Genomic DNA, 20,226 nt, shown 5'->3' with positions numbered 1-20,226 from the left:
ATCAGTTTTTCTTAAAAACAAAACTAAGAACTGCTTGGAATTCTCTATTACTTCTTTGAGACGAATATGCTAGATCCTGTAAGGGTAGTATAATTACATTATTCAAATCACAGTCTATAAAAAAATCTTCACTCTAGTCTATAAAGAGAACAAATGTACCAATTACACTTTAATTCAGGGAGAAAAAATTCTACATGCTAAACAGCAGCTATCACACTATAAGAACCTAAACCCACCGTATTTATAAGTTTTTCAGGTTCAAAGCTGGCATCACCTCTTTTGGTTATTTGTAATAATTATCACATTATCATTTAAGTATTAGAGTTGTTTAGTATTTGCATTATACTCTAAGCAGGCATTCTCTTTTCATAGAAGCTGTTCCTTATTTTTTCACATTTATTAATTTCTTACCATTTCATTCACCTTCTTTTGTAAAGTGTATTTTGAAATCTGTAAAATGAAAGAAAGGTATTCATTAAATTGTAGTTAACGTTTTTTCCGATGACAACCTGCATATTTAGGTATTCTCACACTTAGGATTTAGTTGCATTTATTGCCAATCCAATACAGTAATACTGGTTTGAATTAAAGATTACACTATTTCTTTTATTATTAGATTCACTTTACATCATTTCACTTCAATATTTAAATTACATAAAAATGCTTTACAGTGATTTGTTACTAGAGGAGTTTTGAAAAATGCATAAATCCTTGTGTTTTCTTACATGTATCATAAAAATAATGTGTAAATGGATCACAGCCTGTAAACTAGATTCTTAGAAATAAACAGAGAAGAAAACAGAGATAAAAATGAAAGTATTCCCTCAAGTCCTAGAGAAATGTAAGTGTGTTCTCTGTTGGGGAAAAAAATATTCTAGGTAGATATTCTAACTGGTAGCACATAAAGACATACTGAACAAATCTTGCATGCTTTAATAACAAAACTGACATTTGAAGTCATTAACACTGGTTTTCATACACCACAGACATCACAGAATTTTGACTTGCATAATACTTAAGACCTCAAGAGCTTTAGTCTCTATAAGTTAGAGCACTTAAAGAGAAATGTCAAAGAACCCAGTGTGTGTAAATCTTATACAGAAAATATTATTTCTAGAAAAAAAACCCCTAAGCCTAGAGAACAATCATTTTAAGGTAGAATTCTGACTCTCCGGATGGAGAGGACTACAGAATCAAATTAGAAATTCTTCACTCTTATTTTAGGCTGATTTCCAAACAATTTTTCTGGGTCCACAGGTTCATTGTAACCTCCTGCTTCCACAAGCCACAGCAGAATTTCCTAGATCTGAACTATGCTGTTACACAAATATTTGATCTGTGAACATTAAACATTTAATGTTAAGCTTTTTTGTTTTATCTTACAAAAGAAAGGCCAGTGGCATCTTTCATTACTCTTGCTGTCCCCACACACTACGTTCAGCAGACCATGGAGAGATATTCTACATTATCTGTGCTATACCAAGGTTTGAACAAGGCAACAAAATCCTTACAGCTATTGCATAGAAGGCCAGCCATGAGAATAATTTTCTTTTGCTCTTAAAATACCTTCACTGTTAACTAAATGGTTAACTGATAACGAGTAAATGCATCCCATTGTAAGAGAATGTTAATAAGAACCAAACATGTTGCAAAATCATGGGTAATAATACATTATAACCACTTTGTTTTCAATAGAATTAATTATTATCCCACTCAGTTTTGGGCAGAAAAATAATTGGTTTGTGGCAATACCTGAAATCTGACAAATCTGACAATGCATTACAATACTAATTCTCTTCTGTGTTGAGTTCTACTCTTTTAATCCATTTTCAAAATATCTGCCTTGGTCATTAAAAGAAAGCCAAATACTAGCTATGTCCCTATGTCTTCCTTTATTTCAAGTAACTGTGAATCACAGCCACAACTGCTCCAACACCATGTAATGATATAAAATACAATACAGAACTAACACTAAGCAGCACCAGAGTAAATTGTATGTTTATCTGACAATTTTACTGACAAACAGGCATTGGAAAGCCATGGATTAAGTGGTAAATACAGAAACCTCCTAGTGAAACAAAGGAAAATAATAAAAAACCACAGGTGGCACTGAGTTGGAGGCCCAGTGTGAATACTTGTAACTGTTCAGGAGTCCAAACCCAAAGTTTCCAAACAGGTGAGAAGTAAGAAGACAAGAATAGAAAGAAAGCGGAAGACTATGGAAATGAAAAGAAAGCATATTTCATGTGCTATTTGGACTTCTACTGAGTCTGCATTTCTTCTGGAGGAAAAGCACTTTAGCTGGAAGGCTAACTTAAAGTCATCTTGACACTGAAGACTAGAACAGAAACTCAGAAAGCAAGGTGTACATGTACTAGAAAGATTAAATGAGAAGGCCTTAAAGGCCCTCTTAAAGACAACTATTTTCTTTCTTACCAGTGAAAAAACTAAAACCAAAACACTTGCATACTAAGGAAAGTTATTTAACAAAAATAACAGTTTACCTGTAACGCTTTTAATGCTTCTTTCAGTCCATCAATTTCTTTTTCTTTTGTTTCTACAGCAAGTTGATATTTCCCCTTTCAACAAAAGCTGTACTTCAGGATTTGGACAGAATAAATGCATTTACAACAAGAATTTATCAACAAGAATGTTACAAAAATAAAGCACTACTCCACTATGACATAACAATTCATTGGAAAAACAGGTCAAAGTTCAGCTAAATAATTTTAAAGTGTACACATATATTGCTATAAAAAGAAAAGTGAAAACATGATAGTATATTTTCACCACTTATGACTAGTCAGTAAGTTTTAAAATATTCTGTTCTGGGAGAGACAAGCCTGACAAAGGCAGAATTAATAAGTTACTTTAGAACAAAGATAGTAAATAACAAAGAAAGTATCAGGTAAAACCACTTTCTTATCTGCTGTAGCAGGCTCTTCACAGAAACAACTTCCTCAGCTTTTCTAGTCCACAAAGATTGAACTGTAATCTGCTACCACTAGAATTACTAAATACATGCAAGCACATTTTATATATATATATGCATGTGTATATATATATATATATACACACACATATATATGCATGTGAATAAAGTCAAAGGACTTCAGTGGAATTAAATCAGGTAAGAAACTTGGGCAGCAATCTATACAGGGAGAGCAGAATCTAGATATCAGAGAATAAGCCAGGGAAAACAAATACATCCATTCAACCACCCCTGCGCGTTTCGGTCATTTCTAACATAGTGCTGGCTGTGCAATCTCCTGAAACCATCTTGATGAGTTAAAGTACATATAATGTAAATTGGAATGAAAATTGGTCTTTGTATTCAAACTCTGTCCTGAAACACTACAGCCTAATTTATTCTTTCAGTTACTTTGGTATAAAGTACCGAAAGTACTATTGAATTCAATGGAAGTATTTAGAGAAAAAAAAACCCAACAAAGAAAAAACAGCACACAATTTAATTCTGAAACTGGCTGTCATTGAAAATACAAATCAGGGACTACTACATAGGTATGTATGGACCAAAAGGATGTCTTAACAAGAAAAAACTCCAAATACAAGCAAGAAAATAAGTTAACCAGATAACATAAATGCAGCAGACAATAAAGTTTACTTTGATATACTTTCAAACCAATTTCACTAGTTTGCAAATTTCTGTGCAAGCTCTTTGAAACATATAGTTTACTCATCCATGCTTAATCATTGGGAATTTTAAGTGAAACAATAAAGTCCACACACAGACATTCATTGGCTTTGCTGTTTGAAACAGGCTCCTAGCATAACAAATGCAAAACCTTCATTCGGAAGAGGAAGCAGGCACTCAGCTTGGTATAAAAACTCATGTGGTTAAGAAAAACCCCATCAATTCAGACTTGAGTATATCTTACTTCAGTTTAGTTCAAGTTCCTTAGGAAATCAGGTCAGGTAAATCAATAAAAGCCCTATTAAAATCTGTTTTTACTAAACCAGTTAGAATTGTTATTTTTCACTAGTATGTGAAAAAGGCTTATGACAATTTGTCCCAAACCCCCAAATAAAACTAAATTTTGCATAGCTTTAGTAGCTATACAAAAGGCCAGGTGGGGCTTCGAGCAACCTGGTCTAGTGGAAGGTGTCCCTGCCCACGGCAGAGGGAGTTGGAACTAGATGATCTTTAAGGTCCCTTCCAACCCAAACCATTCTATGATTCTATAAATACAGAATAAGCAAATAAGACTTCCCCCCCCCCAACTGATTTTTAGCATAAGCAGATTTTAAAGTGACATTTCACAAGGAATTAAAGTTCTATAGGCTATAAACAAAAACCCAAAAGTAACAAAGGTTATAAAGAAATTTCTTTTGCAAAGACCATAGCAAGAAAAAAATAATATAATTGTAATATACTTAGTTTATACTTAGAGCACGTTTGGTAAGTTATATGGCATTATCATTTGCTTATGTGCTTCACTGGATGACAAATAACAAATCATTGTAACAGAGTACCTTTTCTTCTTCCATGGCAAACATCCTTGCCTGTAACTTGGCAGTGGCATAAAAAAAAAGAAACAACAAATCAATACAGCACATCAGATTAATTTTACTCAAGCAGCTTGACAAGACAACTTAGTTATATTACCCTGCATAATGTACTTCCTGTTTTTTTCTTTAACTATAGTAACTATAGAGTCACAAGCAGCAACCTTGTGAATCACAAATTATTTTTTCAAGAAAGAAAAACCTAATTACTTGTCAATTTCTGTTTTGTGTGATATGATTGTGATGCAGCATTAGTGATAAATTCTTCATCACCATGTGCAACAGTTTGAGTTCCTACGACTGTTCTCTGCTAGTTCTTTCAGCACTCATATTTGTTGGTTATATATTATGGAGGAAAACCACCACAACCCTAATGTGAAAGACTGAAACACACTTTCAAATGTTGAACAGACTAAATTATGTGGCAGATCTTTTACCATGGTTTATTAATGTAACCTTGCAGAGGATGTGTCATCTTAAAGAGGGGAAAACAAACAATCCCCAAAACAGATTAAAAGAAGCATTATTTTCTCTAGGAATTGTGGGAAAAATAAAAGTGAAAAATCCCAGAAGATTGGCTTACTGGGAAGACCTGTCAAATTACAGGCATTATACTGTGTCTGGAAGAAAGAAAAAGACCTGATTTCTTTGAGCTGTATATTCTAACATTTTATATGCAACATAAAAATATTTTAATACTAACTGATAACTTGCTATTATGCCATCATACTTTAAAATCTCATCGTCAAAGCGAGAAGGCCTTATTTTGCTACCTGTTTTTTAAAAGCTGCCATAGCTTCTTTGTTTTGTTGGTGCAATATGTCCATCTGATGCTGCAGGGTTTCCTGCTCATGCAAAAAAACAATAGTGTGTTTTAAATATTATCTTACAGCAATCCATACATACAGTATTTCAAGAAAAAAAACGATTCCTTGTTAAGTATTTTTAGAAAGACATAACTGATTAAAAACAAAACCTGAAGACTAAAGAGAGACATTTGTTAACTGGTAATCATCTTTTTGGTAGCAGCTTCTCTTTAATTCATAACAGGTAATGATTCTCACCTCTGGAATTCAGATTTGTTGTTGCTAGGACTTCTATAAGCAACTCTTACTCATCCTATCAAGCTGCAGAAGCAATCCAACACCCATTGCCATCTTAAGACAGCATCTTGACATGGTTCCAGGTACTTATAATTTTAATTTTAATCTCTATTAAAAAAATATAATCCCATTAAAAAATAACAATCTGTTATTCTGTTTTTAGTTAAATTTTAGTAATTTAAAAAACTACATGAAAGAGCTGAAGGAGGGCAGAAAAGACTAAGTGTAAGGTTTTTATCATCCTATTCCCTGGCTTTACTTTCATTCATACAAACAAGAAAATGAGTTAAGGACATAGTATTATTTTTATTTTTGTTATTTCATATCATAATCTCATAGACTAATACTACACTCTGCAAGTTGGAAATCTTTGACATCTTTAAGCATGTTCCTATACAAGATAGGAACCCTCCCCTCCAATCGAGGTGAAGTAATACAGAAGATACGTTTGTAAGATCAGTTTTTACATTCTAGACACTAAAAAAGTATTAGGTAAAGGTAGTCAAGAGGCTCTGTCCTTGAACAGCTATGTCAAAATATAGATTGGTGTTTAGCTAAGGAATATTAGTGTGAAGTACGAAATGATTAAGTAATGACTGCACAAAAATAAATATAAATTGAGACTGTTACGAAGAATGACTGAGAGAAAATAAATTGATCATTTGTTTCACACATAAGCCCAATTTCTTCTTCTGCCTCAATCGAGAAATTGAGTTTTTCAGACATAAAGCCCATTCCAAAATTGCTACTTTCTCCAGCAAATTGATGTTGCTTTCAAGTTCCACAAGTGAGAGCTGTTGCCCTTTGTTACCTCCACAGATTCTTGTCTTGTAAGGTGTTTTATATTCATGTACATATTCATTAATTCATTGTAAGATAAGTAGAGAAGGTTTTGATTTGCATCTAACAAACAATACATACTAAATGAAGAAATATTAAAAAATGTGAAAATAAAAGTCTTGAGGAATGTTTTCTTCAAGGTGTCACTTAGAACTGTGTTCAAAGACACAGGTTCTCCAGTGGGTAAAGAGCATACCAAGTATGCTACAGAGCCAGAAATAGTACTGCAGTGACAGCAAATCAACTATTCTCAGTGGAGTATTCATACTCCCCACAGGAATAAAATTTTATATCTACAGTATTGTCAAATTAAGGTGACACTTCTTTAGATTATAGGAATTCAAGCCAGTATTTTATAATAATTTATGTAGATATAAGTTTGTTTTCACAAAATAGTAATCCTTTATACAATTTTGTCATTGACATAATTGATAGCTGGAAAAAAGTGTTACTGAGGTCTTCATAATATACCACAGTCTTCCTTGTACTGTATATTCAAGTGACATATTTTATTCTAAAAAGGAGATGGGAATTTTCTAAAAATATTAATTTCCTAACAGGCCTCACAGCTGAGACTATTAAATAAAATCATTATATATAACTTTCTCAGAAATTCAGTTTTGGAATAAATTTTCCATACATGCCATGTATGTGTGGTGCAGGGAGAGTGAAGAACAAACTTACTTTTTAAAAATATAAGCAAAATCACCTTTGATATTATAATGTTATAGTAAGTATAATAAGTATACTCATTAGATTTAAAGGAATATTTTCACCAGTTATTCTGTTTTCCCTACTCTAGCATATTTTTTGAAAGCAGCAACAGTATTCATAAAATGTAAACAAAGATTTGCTTTAAAACTGTAATATTAAACTAGAAACTTAGCTCAAGTCATGTCTTTATTTTAAACTAGTTTCCTAAATTCAAGGTAAAATATATACTGAATCACAGAAACATCGACTGTAAGGGACACCTCTGAAGGAAAAAAAAGTATAACAGAACCTTTGATAAGCCAGGGGAAGCTGTCTACTTACTGAACTACTATTGAGGGCAATATGATACTGCATTCAGAAACCATCAGGTCACAAATTCAATTTAAATGTCATACTTAGCATTTTCATCTTACTAGAATCTCCAGAATTGGAAACTTGTATTAGTTTGTTTCTTTGAAGTTCCAGAGCTCTGTATATGCTCATACGAATTTCCTAAAATGTACAACTCATTGTTTACATTAGGTTTGCCATGTGCCAATGTTAAATGCAAAGTGCGGGGGGGGGGGGGGGGGGGGGGGGGGAAGAGTTCACCTAACTGCTTGCAAGTCCCATCTTTTTATTAATGGTAAATTAAATTGCTGTTAAGGTCTCAGAATAAATGGAAATCATCCCTTTTGAACCCAGATTATTAATAACTGCAATGCTAGGTTAAGAAAAGCAAAGAAGGGTTACAAATTGAAAGCACTGTTGCTTTTACAAATATAAAATGTTTCCTGTTTCTGTGTGTACATATATATCTTTCAGAAAAAAAAATCACATAGTTAGGATTATTAATTTAAGATGGTTAGGATGAACTCTAAGATGAAATAGTCTTCCTTTACTATTAAGATGTTAAATATCCCAAGATCAAGGATAGACCTGAAATTATTGTTTCTTCTGTGATCGTAAAATATACAGAGTGAAGCCTTTTATCTTGTGACCTAGTGACAGGGGTCATAGGTTTGATTGTATTAGAGAAGGGAATGGATTTCCTATGAAAGCATAACCTCAGGAGCCCAACCCTAAGAAGAATGTTAGACTTATTTTACTGCAAACTTCATTCTGAGTGTTTAAAAGCTGATAAACCACTTTTGAGTATGTCTAACACGTAAGTTTCTGTGTAAAATTTTTTGGAAAAATTGCCACCTCCAAAACATTGCAAAGTGAAGTTGTTTGTACAACTGCACTGGTACTTGCACTTGCCAAAGCCCAGCGTAATACAGAGAAGCTGATGCGTAGCTTCCCCCACACCAATGTGTCAACATGCCTCATATTAAGCTAAATGTCTTATTGCTTTAATATTTACATCCCTTTTGACTGAAGATTTCCAGTCATGTCAAATATTATGATGGTACTCTTTTGTTAATCAGACTTCTAGATTGGGCACAATCCAAATCAGTATAAAAGCTACAGAAGTTCATGGCTAGACAATAAACTACTGGCTACCACATTCTACTATTAGAAATTACAATAGCCTTAAAAAGGGGAATTGTACCAAATCACAATCCATATTAATATTATATTAAAATTAAATCCCAGCAGTTAAAACACTAAAGGCATGTCGTAAAGTTACCTTCTGCCATTCAAGTTCCTGTTTCTCTACAATGATTTTACTGATTTGATCTTCATAATTAATCTCTGTTTCCTAGTAAAAAAACCAAACGTATTTTAGACAGTACCTGCAAATCAAACACCAACATAAATTGTGTATTCATACTTTTCTTCCTTTACAGTCCAGTACACAGAACAGTATGTGCCTACAAACCACATAGCGAAAAAGGCAACAAAAGCTCTCTGGATGTGGTAAAATAGCAGATTAGTTCAGCTGTTTTCATCAGAAAATTTGCAGAATAAGTAATTTAGATTGAAATGCATAGCAGAAGATTAGAGCTAAGATTATAGCTCTCTTAATTAGCAGTAACAGTTCCCTCTTCATATATATTGTCTTCTGCATCTTGCAACAAAACCAGGCTCAAAGGGAATAAACCAGACTTGACTTCACAGTTGAAAAATGATTGAGAATTCTGATGAACTGAGTCAAAATACTGAGATTAAGAGAAATTCAGCAAGCTGCAATAAGTGTTTCAAGAACCAATGGTTAGTCAATGATACACATAATCATGGTTAAATGAGTCAGAATCTTTGGGACATCTTAATTATTCAACTCAAAGCATTTGAATCTTTATTCTTTTTGACATGTCCCAGGACAACTGAAAAGTTTGTGTCAGCAATTACTTCTGTTATTATGGAAAAAAGTGAAATATTTATCATAACCTTTTGTGCCAGGAAGACTTCTGACCTACCAGATGAAAGTACAAAGTTAAACGGAAGTCATGGATAATCAACAAGTATTTTTGATAAGATGAGCTACCAGAAAATCTTAGAAGAATATTACTAAAGTCTAAAGTTTCCTTCACAGTCCAGAACATGTACTAGTAACAGGAAGGTGCATCACATCTCCTGTTCTTGCAGAAGCACTTCGTCAAGAATCAAACTATCTCTGTGATAATAAATGAGACTTACCTGCTGATAATCACAGTTGTTAAAAATTTATGGGAATTTTCCTGAAACATTCTGGTATTAAAGTCAAATTTTCCTAACTAGAATCAGCTTCCCCTTTGAGTCAAATTTTTATGAGCACTGGCCTCCCTTTACAAATACAATACTCAAAAAAGGAAGAACAGGTTCCCCTATCAAACAGTCATGACATCTTGCAAAAATAGTATTTAGGCTTTTGATGCATATCATAAGCAATTCACCACTGTCCTGCTACTGCAAATGGTCAAAATAATGAATATCCTTTAAAGACCTGGAGAGCTACACTAATGTGTTGCTCTGAGCTTCAAAAAAGTTAATTTCCTGCCTTTTCTCTGCATGCTGATGATCACCTTGAAAAAGCGACCACTTTAAGGTAAGATCCTCTTTGATGAATTGGTGCACTAGTAACATGTATTGAGGTCTTGTGTTGGACACACTCCAACAAGGGCCAAACTGTCTGTATGAGGGTAAAAGAGTACTCCCAATACTTGAACTGTGTTCTCTTAATTACTGTATTTTGATATATTATGTGCACCTTTATGCTTTTTTGAGTTCAACTTCCCCACTCCAGTTTAAAACCTGCATTCTAAACTGATGAAAAAATAAGCACTCTTGGAATGACTGACACCTCAACAGCCCAGACTACTACAAAAGAAAGGGCTATAATCCTTAGGGAAACAGTGACAAAAAAGTGCCATTTATGGATCTCTCTAGTAATAAATTAAAAGCAGGCCTCAAAAAGATTATTTTCTTGATATTGGGTTTTAAGTAAAATTCTACTGAACTGCAATACCATGAATGACTATTACTTATAATGAAAGAAAAAAAAAAAAAAAGATCACCTCTGGATGAAGTAATAAATTTTCTGAAACAGTGAAAGAGCAAACTGAGGTTCTTCCTCCTTCTACAGTGAAGCAGGTAATACAAATGTTTTGGCTATAAAGAATAAGTATGCTGCATCTTTAAGAAATGCAATTCTTTCCTAAACCCAGTACAAATGAGGGTTCCAAGTTTTTGATATAAGGATATTTACAACGCTTCACCAATTTTTGCAAAACTATTTTAAAGAAGATTTTGCAACCCTTTCTCACTTGGTGTAACATTTGTTCTATAGTCCCACTGTACTATCAATAGAAATAAAATGGCATAGTATGTCCCAAGGTGATTTAAAATATGTTTTTGACATTGCCATCTTTTATAGGTTTAAGGGTCAAAACTGACTTCCTTGATTAACAGGCAGTTTACAGGCACATGTGTGGATAGAAGTAACACACACTTCTATCCACAGGAGGCTACCCCTAAGCATTTCAAGAGTTACTTGCAGGATCTAAAACTAAAGCTCAACACTCATGTGAATTTTTATATATCAAATATTGAACATACATTTAAAATTAAAATTTCGCTCACAGAGAACTAGAGAAAAGTTCTTTAGCTCTTGCTTCTCTGATATGTACCAGTAGAGTATAGATGGAGTAGAGACCTAAAGATTTCATATGCCTTAAGGTAAAAGAAAAAAAAAAGAAAAAAAAAGGAGAGAGAATTGAAAAGATTATCAATGCTTCCCAGTTCCCAGTTCTGCCTTAACAAATAGTACTTCAGAGTTGCAATGAATTTGTTTTCTGATACTAATCTATAAGTACTGAAAGAAAAAGACATCCCCCTAAGTTCCCTGGAGTGATAAAAACAAATAAAGTTGACTTATAGCTTCTTAGAGAAGTGTAATCTTAAGCAATTTATGTCATTAAGCAACAAATGCTATTAAAATGATATATTATTAGTAAAAGCCTTGTTCAAAATTGTAAGAAGTAAGGATTATAAAGTCTGACCCTTAAACACACCATGTAAATTATTCCTAAACTAATCAAAATGCACTGCAGTAGTATTCTTCCATAACTCCAGACTACCGCCCCACTGTGCAGGCACTAGCATATGTAAAGGTATTTCAGAGACAAAACCAGAATTTTCATCCAGTGCACAACCTACACAGGGAGACAGGAGGTTGCCAGTTATCCCATGGATCAGATCTAGCCTCAGGGAACCCAAGAATCTGTACCAGTACAACAAAAGCAATAGTAACATGTTGCCACAGGAAATGTACCATGGATTTAGATCAACATAATGGACAGTAAACCTGCCCCCAGAATACTTGAAGTGCCTGCACATTTGAGTCCTAATATGCTTTTTGATAACATGCTAGTGAATTTTTCAAGTATATTTTTTGAAAACATGCAAAGTAGTCACAGGGACTACTGCATTTCTTCAGCTTCTATGCATATAACTGTCTCTCCTTTTCTTTGTAGACTCATCTAGTTTGGTGTATTTGTTGTAAGTCAAAAGCTCAAGTTTAGAGCATTTACAAAACAAACTTCAAACTGCAACTAGCATCAGAAAAGAAATACAGCTATGAAGGTAAAGTGGTAACAGAGAGAAAAAAGCTTAACATATGCTTTGTGATTCTGACCTCACTAAAGTTTATGGCAAATATATCACTAATTTCAATGGTTGTTGGAGATCAACAAGTATCTATCCATATTAAACTTACCATGAAAGAAAAGGAAAATAATATAATCTTTTAAAGGGGAACAACGTAGCAGATACTAGCATTACAAATTCTTCACAAAGAAAACTTCAATTCACATAGACTGGGCTTACCAAAACACAACAGCTACCTAAATGAAACCCAGCCCTTGGGGTATATAAAAAAGCAGCACATATACCATTTCAATTTTAAAATGTGTAAGTATTTTAAATCCTAATGAAGACACTGAAAATACAGAAATAGATTTTTGTGCAGATACTTGGTTTAAAATTTCACACTTGTTCTAAGAAACAGCATGTTAAAATTTAAGACATTTATAATTGTTAATTGCCACACCCATACCAAACACTTTACATTTAACTAAATAAATACAATAATACAAGCTTGAAAACTGCATTAAATTCCATTTTAATCGAGCACTTTGCTTTGAATACTAAAGGGGATAAGAACCAAAGTTCTAAGTGAACAACACTTCTCCCACTTACTCCGAAATTATAAAGGAAAATCTCAAAGCTATCAAAAACATGTACATATGTAACTACTGTTGAAAAAAAACCAACAAACCCATCATAAATACTTAAACTGAGAATGACAATTACATGATGAAAGTGTTCTCATGTGAAATCACTAACAATTATAAGCCTTATCCATCAATTTTACTTCTTTCAAAGGACATTTATAGTTTACCCAATTTGAATTGAAAGCTTTTAAAACTTGTGTGAAGCTTTTTTTTTTTTTTGAAGTTCCACCAGCTGTTTAATAAGACAAAAACATTTTTGTTATATTTAGGAGAATAATATTGTATATAAAACTTTGATGGGGTATCAAAAGCCCACAAAACCTTAAAAGTGTTCCTTTTTTATTATATGCCTTAGGACTACATGGATTTAAGTGTTTTTATAAAAAAGACCACCATAACAATAAAAGAGGAGTAATTTGATGGTTTATTTACTTGTTATAACCTTTAGAAAGTGTCAAGCCTTCTTTAAAGTGTTTGCTTCAGGCTGTAGTTTTACAAGATGGGCTGTGGATTGGTCAAGCCCCCTCGATTCTTGACCCTGAACAGATTTAGGAACAGAGTACAGATGGCTCACGTCCAGGCAGCCAAAACTGCTTCTAGGTACTTTTATTATCTTTTTTGAACTCATAATCTACCTCCTACAAAATTGCACATCCAATTTCTCATGCAGGTCAATCAAATAGTACTCAGAAACTACAGTTTCTGATTGTTTCGTACTATAATTAGAATAACCTTCATGAACTAAACAGTCCGGTATAACTTTTAGTAGACTGCATGGATATCCTTCTTAAGTTTTGTTCCCAGGACAAATGTTAAAGGGAGAGAAAATATTTATAACAGCTTTATTCTAACTTTAGTTCCTGACACAACATCTTTGGATCTTAATAGTTATGACAGGTAACCACTTTCCTTTTTCAGAAGCAGAGAAACAGAAATGTATACCAACCACCTCTTCCTTTGGAAATCTTTCATTGCTCTGTCCTTGATTCCACTGCATAGGCTGGAATTGCTCTGTATTTAAATAAAACTCAGCTATCGAAACATTTTCCTTTGTGTTTGCATTGATACTTACAATGTTCTTCTCTCCAAGTAATCACTTCCTAATCAAAAGCCACATTATTTACTAACACAGAAATTATAAGCTAACACACTGCTTACTGACTTGAATAACAATGTTGTGTGTGTCACAGTCATGAGATCCATAAACTTCAATATTGCTTATTCTTTTATATCCACATACACGCTTTTTTGTCTTTTTTAAATATTCAGCTTTCCTTATTGCCATCATCTTGCTAAAAAGTACCCTAATTTACATTTAGGCAGAAAATCCAGATATAAGACTGCTAGAAGTTTTTGTTCTGTTTCCCTGCAGCCTGTGTTAGTGGTATCCTGTTTGCTGACTTCTAGGTAACAAATAAACAAAACAACAACAACAACAGAAAAAGCCACCCACATTTCTATTCTGTGTTATTTTATCATTGTTTCTCCCCCCTGCTCTTAATTTCCTCTTTTTATTCTACCCTTTAAGAGAATCAAGTTCTTCACCATTCTTACTGTTTGTTAGCAGTTAGAATTGTTCCTTGCAATAAACCTCACTAAATCTTGCATTTCCCTAGCATCCTCTTTGTTTCGAGAAAACATTTCTGTCTTACCTTCTGCAATAGTAATTGTCCTCATGAATAGAAACTTCAAAATAGATTAAAACATTCCTTTCTTTCATGATTCTATACTTACCCTATGCAACAGCCTGAAAATAACTTAAAACCAAGCTCTTTTTTAAGTAAAAAAAAAAAAAAATAAAAAATTTATTTATGCAACAGTTTCATTCAACCTCACATTTTTGGTTGCTGCAGAATTATTGTTTCCACACAGCTACCTATATAGCTACAGCAGGTGCCTCTGGTGCCCTTTTTAATTTCTCTGCTATTCCACACATCTGAAGGTGGTGGTTCTCCTGCAGAACATGCCTCCAACAAGGTTTAGCTTTACATGTCTTGTAATGTTTCTGTTTTTTTTTTTTTTAACATCTGGATAGTCAACCAATATGACTGTTATGACCATAACTGGCATGTCCACCAATATACCATTAGTAACTCAAGTTTAGTCCTTCTGCTTTGCTCCTTCATCTGGTAACTAAGTTCATGGTTTCATCAAATTTCTTCATTTAATATCTCAAAAAACAATTTGCCTTTTGGGCCTAAGTGACATTTCCAAATACTAACCTTATAATGCAACTATTCAATTTTCATCTCAATACTGAACTCCACTTGCCCATCTTATCTGTGAAACACTGCTAAATAGATGAGTTAGCTCCGCACAATTTTGTACCTCTCTCCCATTCTGGAACAGACTAGCCCTGGAATCCAGAGCTACCATGTGCTATACAGTGCTACACTGTGCCATACAAATCCTTCACAGTTGCCAGAAAGCAGAAGTACATTTTGGCAATAGGAGAGAGTAGTTAAGAGTGAGCAAAGCTCCTTCCTGTTCTCCCTGTAAGAAAACCTAGAAATAGGCCACTGTGCTGAAGAACTTGGAGTAGGCTAGCCAAAGCCATAGCAAAGGTAAAGTAAGAGGAATTGAGATAAACTTGCTCAAATCTATCTGAAAGGAAAAGCACATACAACTCTGCAGCAGTAGGGTAAGCTACTGCTTCTGAGAACAGCAGCCAGAAAAAAAAAATTCAAGCTGAGATGTTGTGAAAGCCATAATATCTGCATCATGACAACAGACATGATTCAGAATTTGTCTCTTTTAGCAAATAAGTAAGAAAATACAAGAAGGACATTTACTTTCTCAATGACTGCTTACTGGCCATCAGCATGAAAGTGGGTAAGCACAAAAAGGTCTAATTTATATAAAAACAGAAGAAGGCAGAACAAAAAACAGAAAGGGACAGAAACTAGAAAAAACAGGGAAAAGGAAGATGAGAAAAAGAGCATTAGGGGCAGGGAAGGAGACTAGAATCAATAACAGCAAAATGATAGCACCAACTAGCCTTTAAGGAATATTCCTGTCCACAACATGGAACTGATTCCAGAAGTCTTGAGACCCCGCATTCCTGTGCTGTGAGCACAGGTAGGAAATTTCCTGGCAAATCAGACATCTCATCCCCACTTCTGGTGGTTGATTCTAATACCACCTGCTATGTTGACATACACCTTTGTATCAAGCAAAGGAGAAGTTTTATACAGTGCTTGACAGTAAATAGTAGGATGATAAATACCAGTAACAAGTCAATATGGCTTCAATTTACAAAATTCAGGGGTGGGGGAGGGATCCAGGATTCTAAAAGAAAATATTTAAAGAATCCTATATTAAAATATTCATTTTAACATAGAAAATGTTTTTAGGGGTAAACTCAATGCCCTTTGCAACGCTAATGTTCTTTAATACAACCTAGTGTTCTTTTACGGTAAAGAAAAATTACCTTGTAAAAAATGTGAGAAAATTTGACAGCTGGAAAAACCGCTTCTTAAAAAGTAATTTAGTTAAAAGATAAGCACTACCAAGTTATATCTATATCATAACTGCCCAAAGAGAGAAGAGCAAAATTTATTCTTTGTAATTTTTACTAAACAGAAGAGTATAAAATCTAATAAACTCAAGGCACAAATGACATAGTCTGTAGTATTAGCCAGACTTAACACCAGAAAGAGCCTCAACAGGTGCTTGTTTTCAGGTATGGAAACAGGTCACTGAAACTTACCCTTTGCACCAAAGAAAAACATTAGTAAAATTTTAAAAATCATTACTAAGATTTATCTTTCTTGTGTTCAGCTAATCAACACCTACACTGCTTCAACCGCTACTAAAAACACCCATATCCCCAGGGTATTAAAATACATTTCTACAGAATTAAGGAAGAGTTTCCTTAATGTCTTACGTTTACATGCTTTTCTGGCTGAGGATGTTTTTTTGTATCGAGGTCAAGAAAGAAAATAATTCAATACACAACATATATGCTTTCTTGTCCTTGTAAACATTATCCTTAAACCTAATGTCGGTTGTCCTATATGCATTGTACTTCAGGAAGCATTAAAGACTTCCAATTGACCTACTATGCTGCACCTTTATACTGTCAAAATCAATTATATTTATCTCTTATGAAAAGGATCATCTCTTATTACTCAACAAAATGAAGTTGGCTCATTGCAAAGCAGGGCTGACAGACTTTGGAACAAAGTGAATGGGATATCCACCACAAAAGAATCACTGGACTGATCGGTGCTTGATGAGTGTGAAAGCTAAACTGGCAAAAAAATAGAAGGACATTCAAACTATTGGAGTGTGAAGTAATCCCTGGGGGCAGGGGAAAGAGTAATATCATTTTTTGTAGCTTTTAATTACATACATATTCATATTAAGTCAATTTATATTAGAACAAAGACTCTGTGAACAGCCAAAAGAATAAAGTGAAGCTGTATCAAGTATAATAGGTTAAGCAATATATTCTCCAGAATAAACATGCACAGCTACCATTAATTGGTATTTAATCTGTAAAATAGCAGAACAGCCACTTATTATCAGCAACTCCTCTAAATTATTTTTGTTTTGAGAGTTTAACTACAGCTATATGCTTAACCAAGAAAAGTGAAAAACAGATAGATGAACTCAGTGCACTTATTTATATCAGCATATTCAGAAAAATGAATTTTCTTCTTTAAAATAGTATCTTATGGCATCAAGTACAGATTGTATCAAGTCTCTCAAAATAGTTTAATATTTAATTAAGAGTTTAATTTGTATCAGTCTAGCTTCGCACAGATAATTTCATCTGCAAATTAATTTTTATTAATTTGAATTTATACTACAGTACAACCAGCCATTCAAGGCAGTTCATTGAACTCAAAATACGTGATAGTTCCTGCCCTGAAAAGACTCCTGTCTAAGTGACAAGCAAGACCAACAATGGGAAGAGAAACAGAAGCAAACCAAGGTAAAATATCTTGTTTAAGGTCAAGCCACAGGTCAAAGACAAAATTGAGAGGAAAATCCACTATACTGGTTATACTGCCTTCATCAGCCTATCAGTCTACTGTGAGCCTCACAAGCAACTTGTAAAGGAAGTGGCAAAAGTAGTAAGAAACCAGCAGAACTTTTACTTCACTTTCTTATGCAGCAGTTTTGTGGGTTTTTTTGTTTTGGTTTGGTTTTTTTTATGGCAGTTATTCTTTTGTTTATGGTTTTTAAAGAGACGATTATAGCATTTAACTTAGATCAAAATAAGCACAAATCAAGCATGTCATCAATACTAATATTTTAAAAGTAATAATACACATCTTTTGAACAGGTCAAATTCATCAAATGCAGAAAGATATACGTTAGGTCTTTCAAAAAAACCCAACAGTTCAGAAACACTAAGGGGAGAAATAGAAACAAATGTTTACAGACATACAACTGAAAAAGTAACCACAGAAAAACATAACTGAAAAATTAACCACAGGAAAAAATATAGCTGCCTTCAACAGTGCAGAAACAATTTTACCTTAGTACTACAAGATGATTCAACTCGTATTTCAAACACAAAACACACACCCCACCCCCAATACTCAATATGTTATTACTGTAGAGCTCTAGCTTAATAGTTTAGCAATTTAAAAATGGTGAAATAAAGTAGATTTGGTTATCACAGTAGCTCTTTGCCCTTTTAGGAAATTCTAAAAAGCACAAGTAAACAGACAAAAATAAGTCAAAATCACTGCTTTTCTGGCAAATAGTAAATCCATCTATGAAATGAGAAAGACTTATGGACTTGGCAATGACTTGGATTATCTTTCTTTCCTCTTCATATCAAAGGCTGTTCTTAAAGAGAGGAACTACAATGAAATAGAAAAACTTAATGTAGATAATTTTTGTCTATAGCCTGGTGATCAACTTTGTACATTATTACAGGAAAGCCAAATTCATTGCCATGCAACCCTGTTGTCTTTGTGCTGCCTGCACAGAAATTTCTAATACAGACACTGCCTAAACCCATGACATTTTTAAACAAAATCCTGGTTGGTGAATTACTTTAAAAAAAAATGCTGCTTAAGTGTGTGTAAACTTCATGATGTATTTTATGATTACATACAGGGGGACAGAAATAAGACAAAGAAACACTAAAAAACAATATAAACACATTTACCCTTTTTATACGCAATTCTTCTATTGTCTCCAATAAACTTGTTTTAAAGTCTAACAGTCGAATGGAAAGTAATGTCTCTGATGGACTTTGAAGACTAGAGTCAAGTGCCTGCGTTTTAAAGTCTGCATCCATTCTTCAGACTTGTTTCTGCAAAATAAAAATGTGTATTTCCTCTCCAGTTTATCTTTAAGAGAGTATTCAAACTGCAACATTTGCAAATATGGAAGCAAATTCTTTTTGCAAAGAGCAAAACTACTAGTTATAGCCATCATGCAACAAATAGTATTTTCATTTTAAATTACTGTGCGATATTGTAATAGAAAACAAACAGCTTTATCATTAATTCACCACATTCATTTGTTTTTCCTCTTTTTTTGGCTTGGTTTTAGTTTTAAATAAAGACTGTAATGAGCATGAAAAAGGTAGTAGTACAGGGTTTTTTTCCAGAGCTACTGCCCTGCACTGGCATGAAGGTACTGCAAGTAACACATCAGGCCATAAAAAAGTAACTACCTACCTTCAAGATTTCAAAAATCACAAGACAGGCTCAATTTTAAAGGACACCTTCAGACTGGCTTGAAATTATTAACTAAAGGTTCATTCACAGTTTCTGCTTCTGAATTTTAACAACAAAAACTTTTTGGTTCTGTTCCCACAAGATCAAGTATCAAAACGTTGTACTCTAAGCTAGCTATATTAACTGTTGTCAAGGTAATGAGTTATGCTAACATAAAACCCATGTGTCTCTGTAGGGACAAAGCAAGTTCATTAGTAACATCAGAGATGACTACAACACTTAGTATTTGTTTTACAAAAAGATAACAACTGTACGTATTTCAGCTGTACTTGCCAGATCATATTTTTTTAATACTTGAAACTGAATTTCCACCAGTCCACTAGAATACATAATGCTATTCCTTCCCAGAAACACCCCATGCATGTTTCTAGACTAAGAATTAAAGAGGTAGGGGTAGAGCACAGGAGTTATGACTGACCTGGCCATGCCACAGAACCCTTAGGAAGGAATTCCTGCAGGAAGAACAGAGACCTGGTCTGTATCACAGGGCCATAACAACTACAAATCAGGGCTCACCACTTTTTTCTGCTGTTGTCTAAATAAAACCCTAACATAGATCAAATTAAAGCTGCTTGGTCATGGGTAATAGATTGATTCCCTGGCCAGCTGCCCCACCACAAAAGTTATTCTAAGTTACTGAAATAATGGTTTTGCTAAAAACAGAAAAATCAGGCTCATTTTTGTCTTCAATTTTAAAAC

The 20,226-nt window shown here is 33.8% G+C and overlaps 1 protein-coding gene across 1 annotated transcript in view; it reads right to left on the bottom strand.

The window, feature by feature from the left end:
• Window positions 1-20,226, bottom strand: part of CCDC73 (coiled-coil domain containing 73) — a 78,443-nt gene that overhangs the window by 37,314 nt on the left and 20,903 nt on the right. Inside the window, exons 3-8 of the mRNA XM_075048669.1 lie at window positions 18,951-19,097; window positions 8,797-8,868; window positions 5,301-5,372; window positions 4,495-4,530; window positions 2,505-2,579; window positions 412-450 (exon numbers count right to left, since the gene is read on the bottom strand). Coding sequence (XP_074904770.1) covers window positions 412-450; window positions 2,505-2,579; window positions 4,495-4,530; window positions 5,301-5,372; window positions 8,797-8,868; window positions 18,951-19,082 — 426 coding nt within the window. The 5' untranslated portion in view covers window positions 19,083-19,097. The remainder of the gene's footprint in view (window positions 1-411; window positions 451-2,504; window positions 2,580-4,494; window positions 4,531-5,300; window positions 5,373-8,796; window positions 8,869-18,950; window positions 19,098-20,226) is intronic.

The sequence above is a fragment of the Buteo buteo genome, chromosome 16, assembly GCF_964188355.1.
Source record: "Buteo buteo chromosome 16, bButBut1.hap1.1, whole genome shotgun sequence".
In the NCBI taxonomy this organism is placed as follows: domain Eukaryota; kingdom Metazoa; phylum Chordata; class Aves; order Accipitriformes; family Accipitridae; genus Buteo; species Buteo buteo.
The sequence above is the reverse complement of the archived record's forward strand: the minus strand, read 5'-3'. Positions and strand labels throughout refer to the sequence as shown.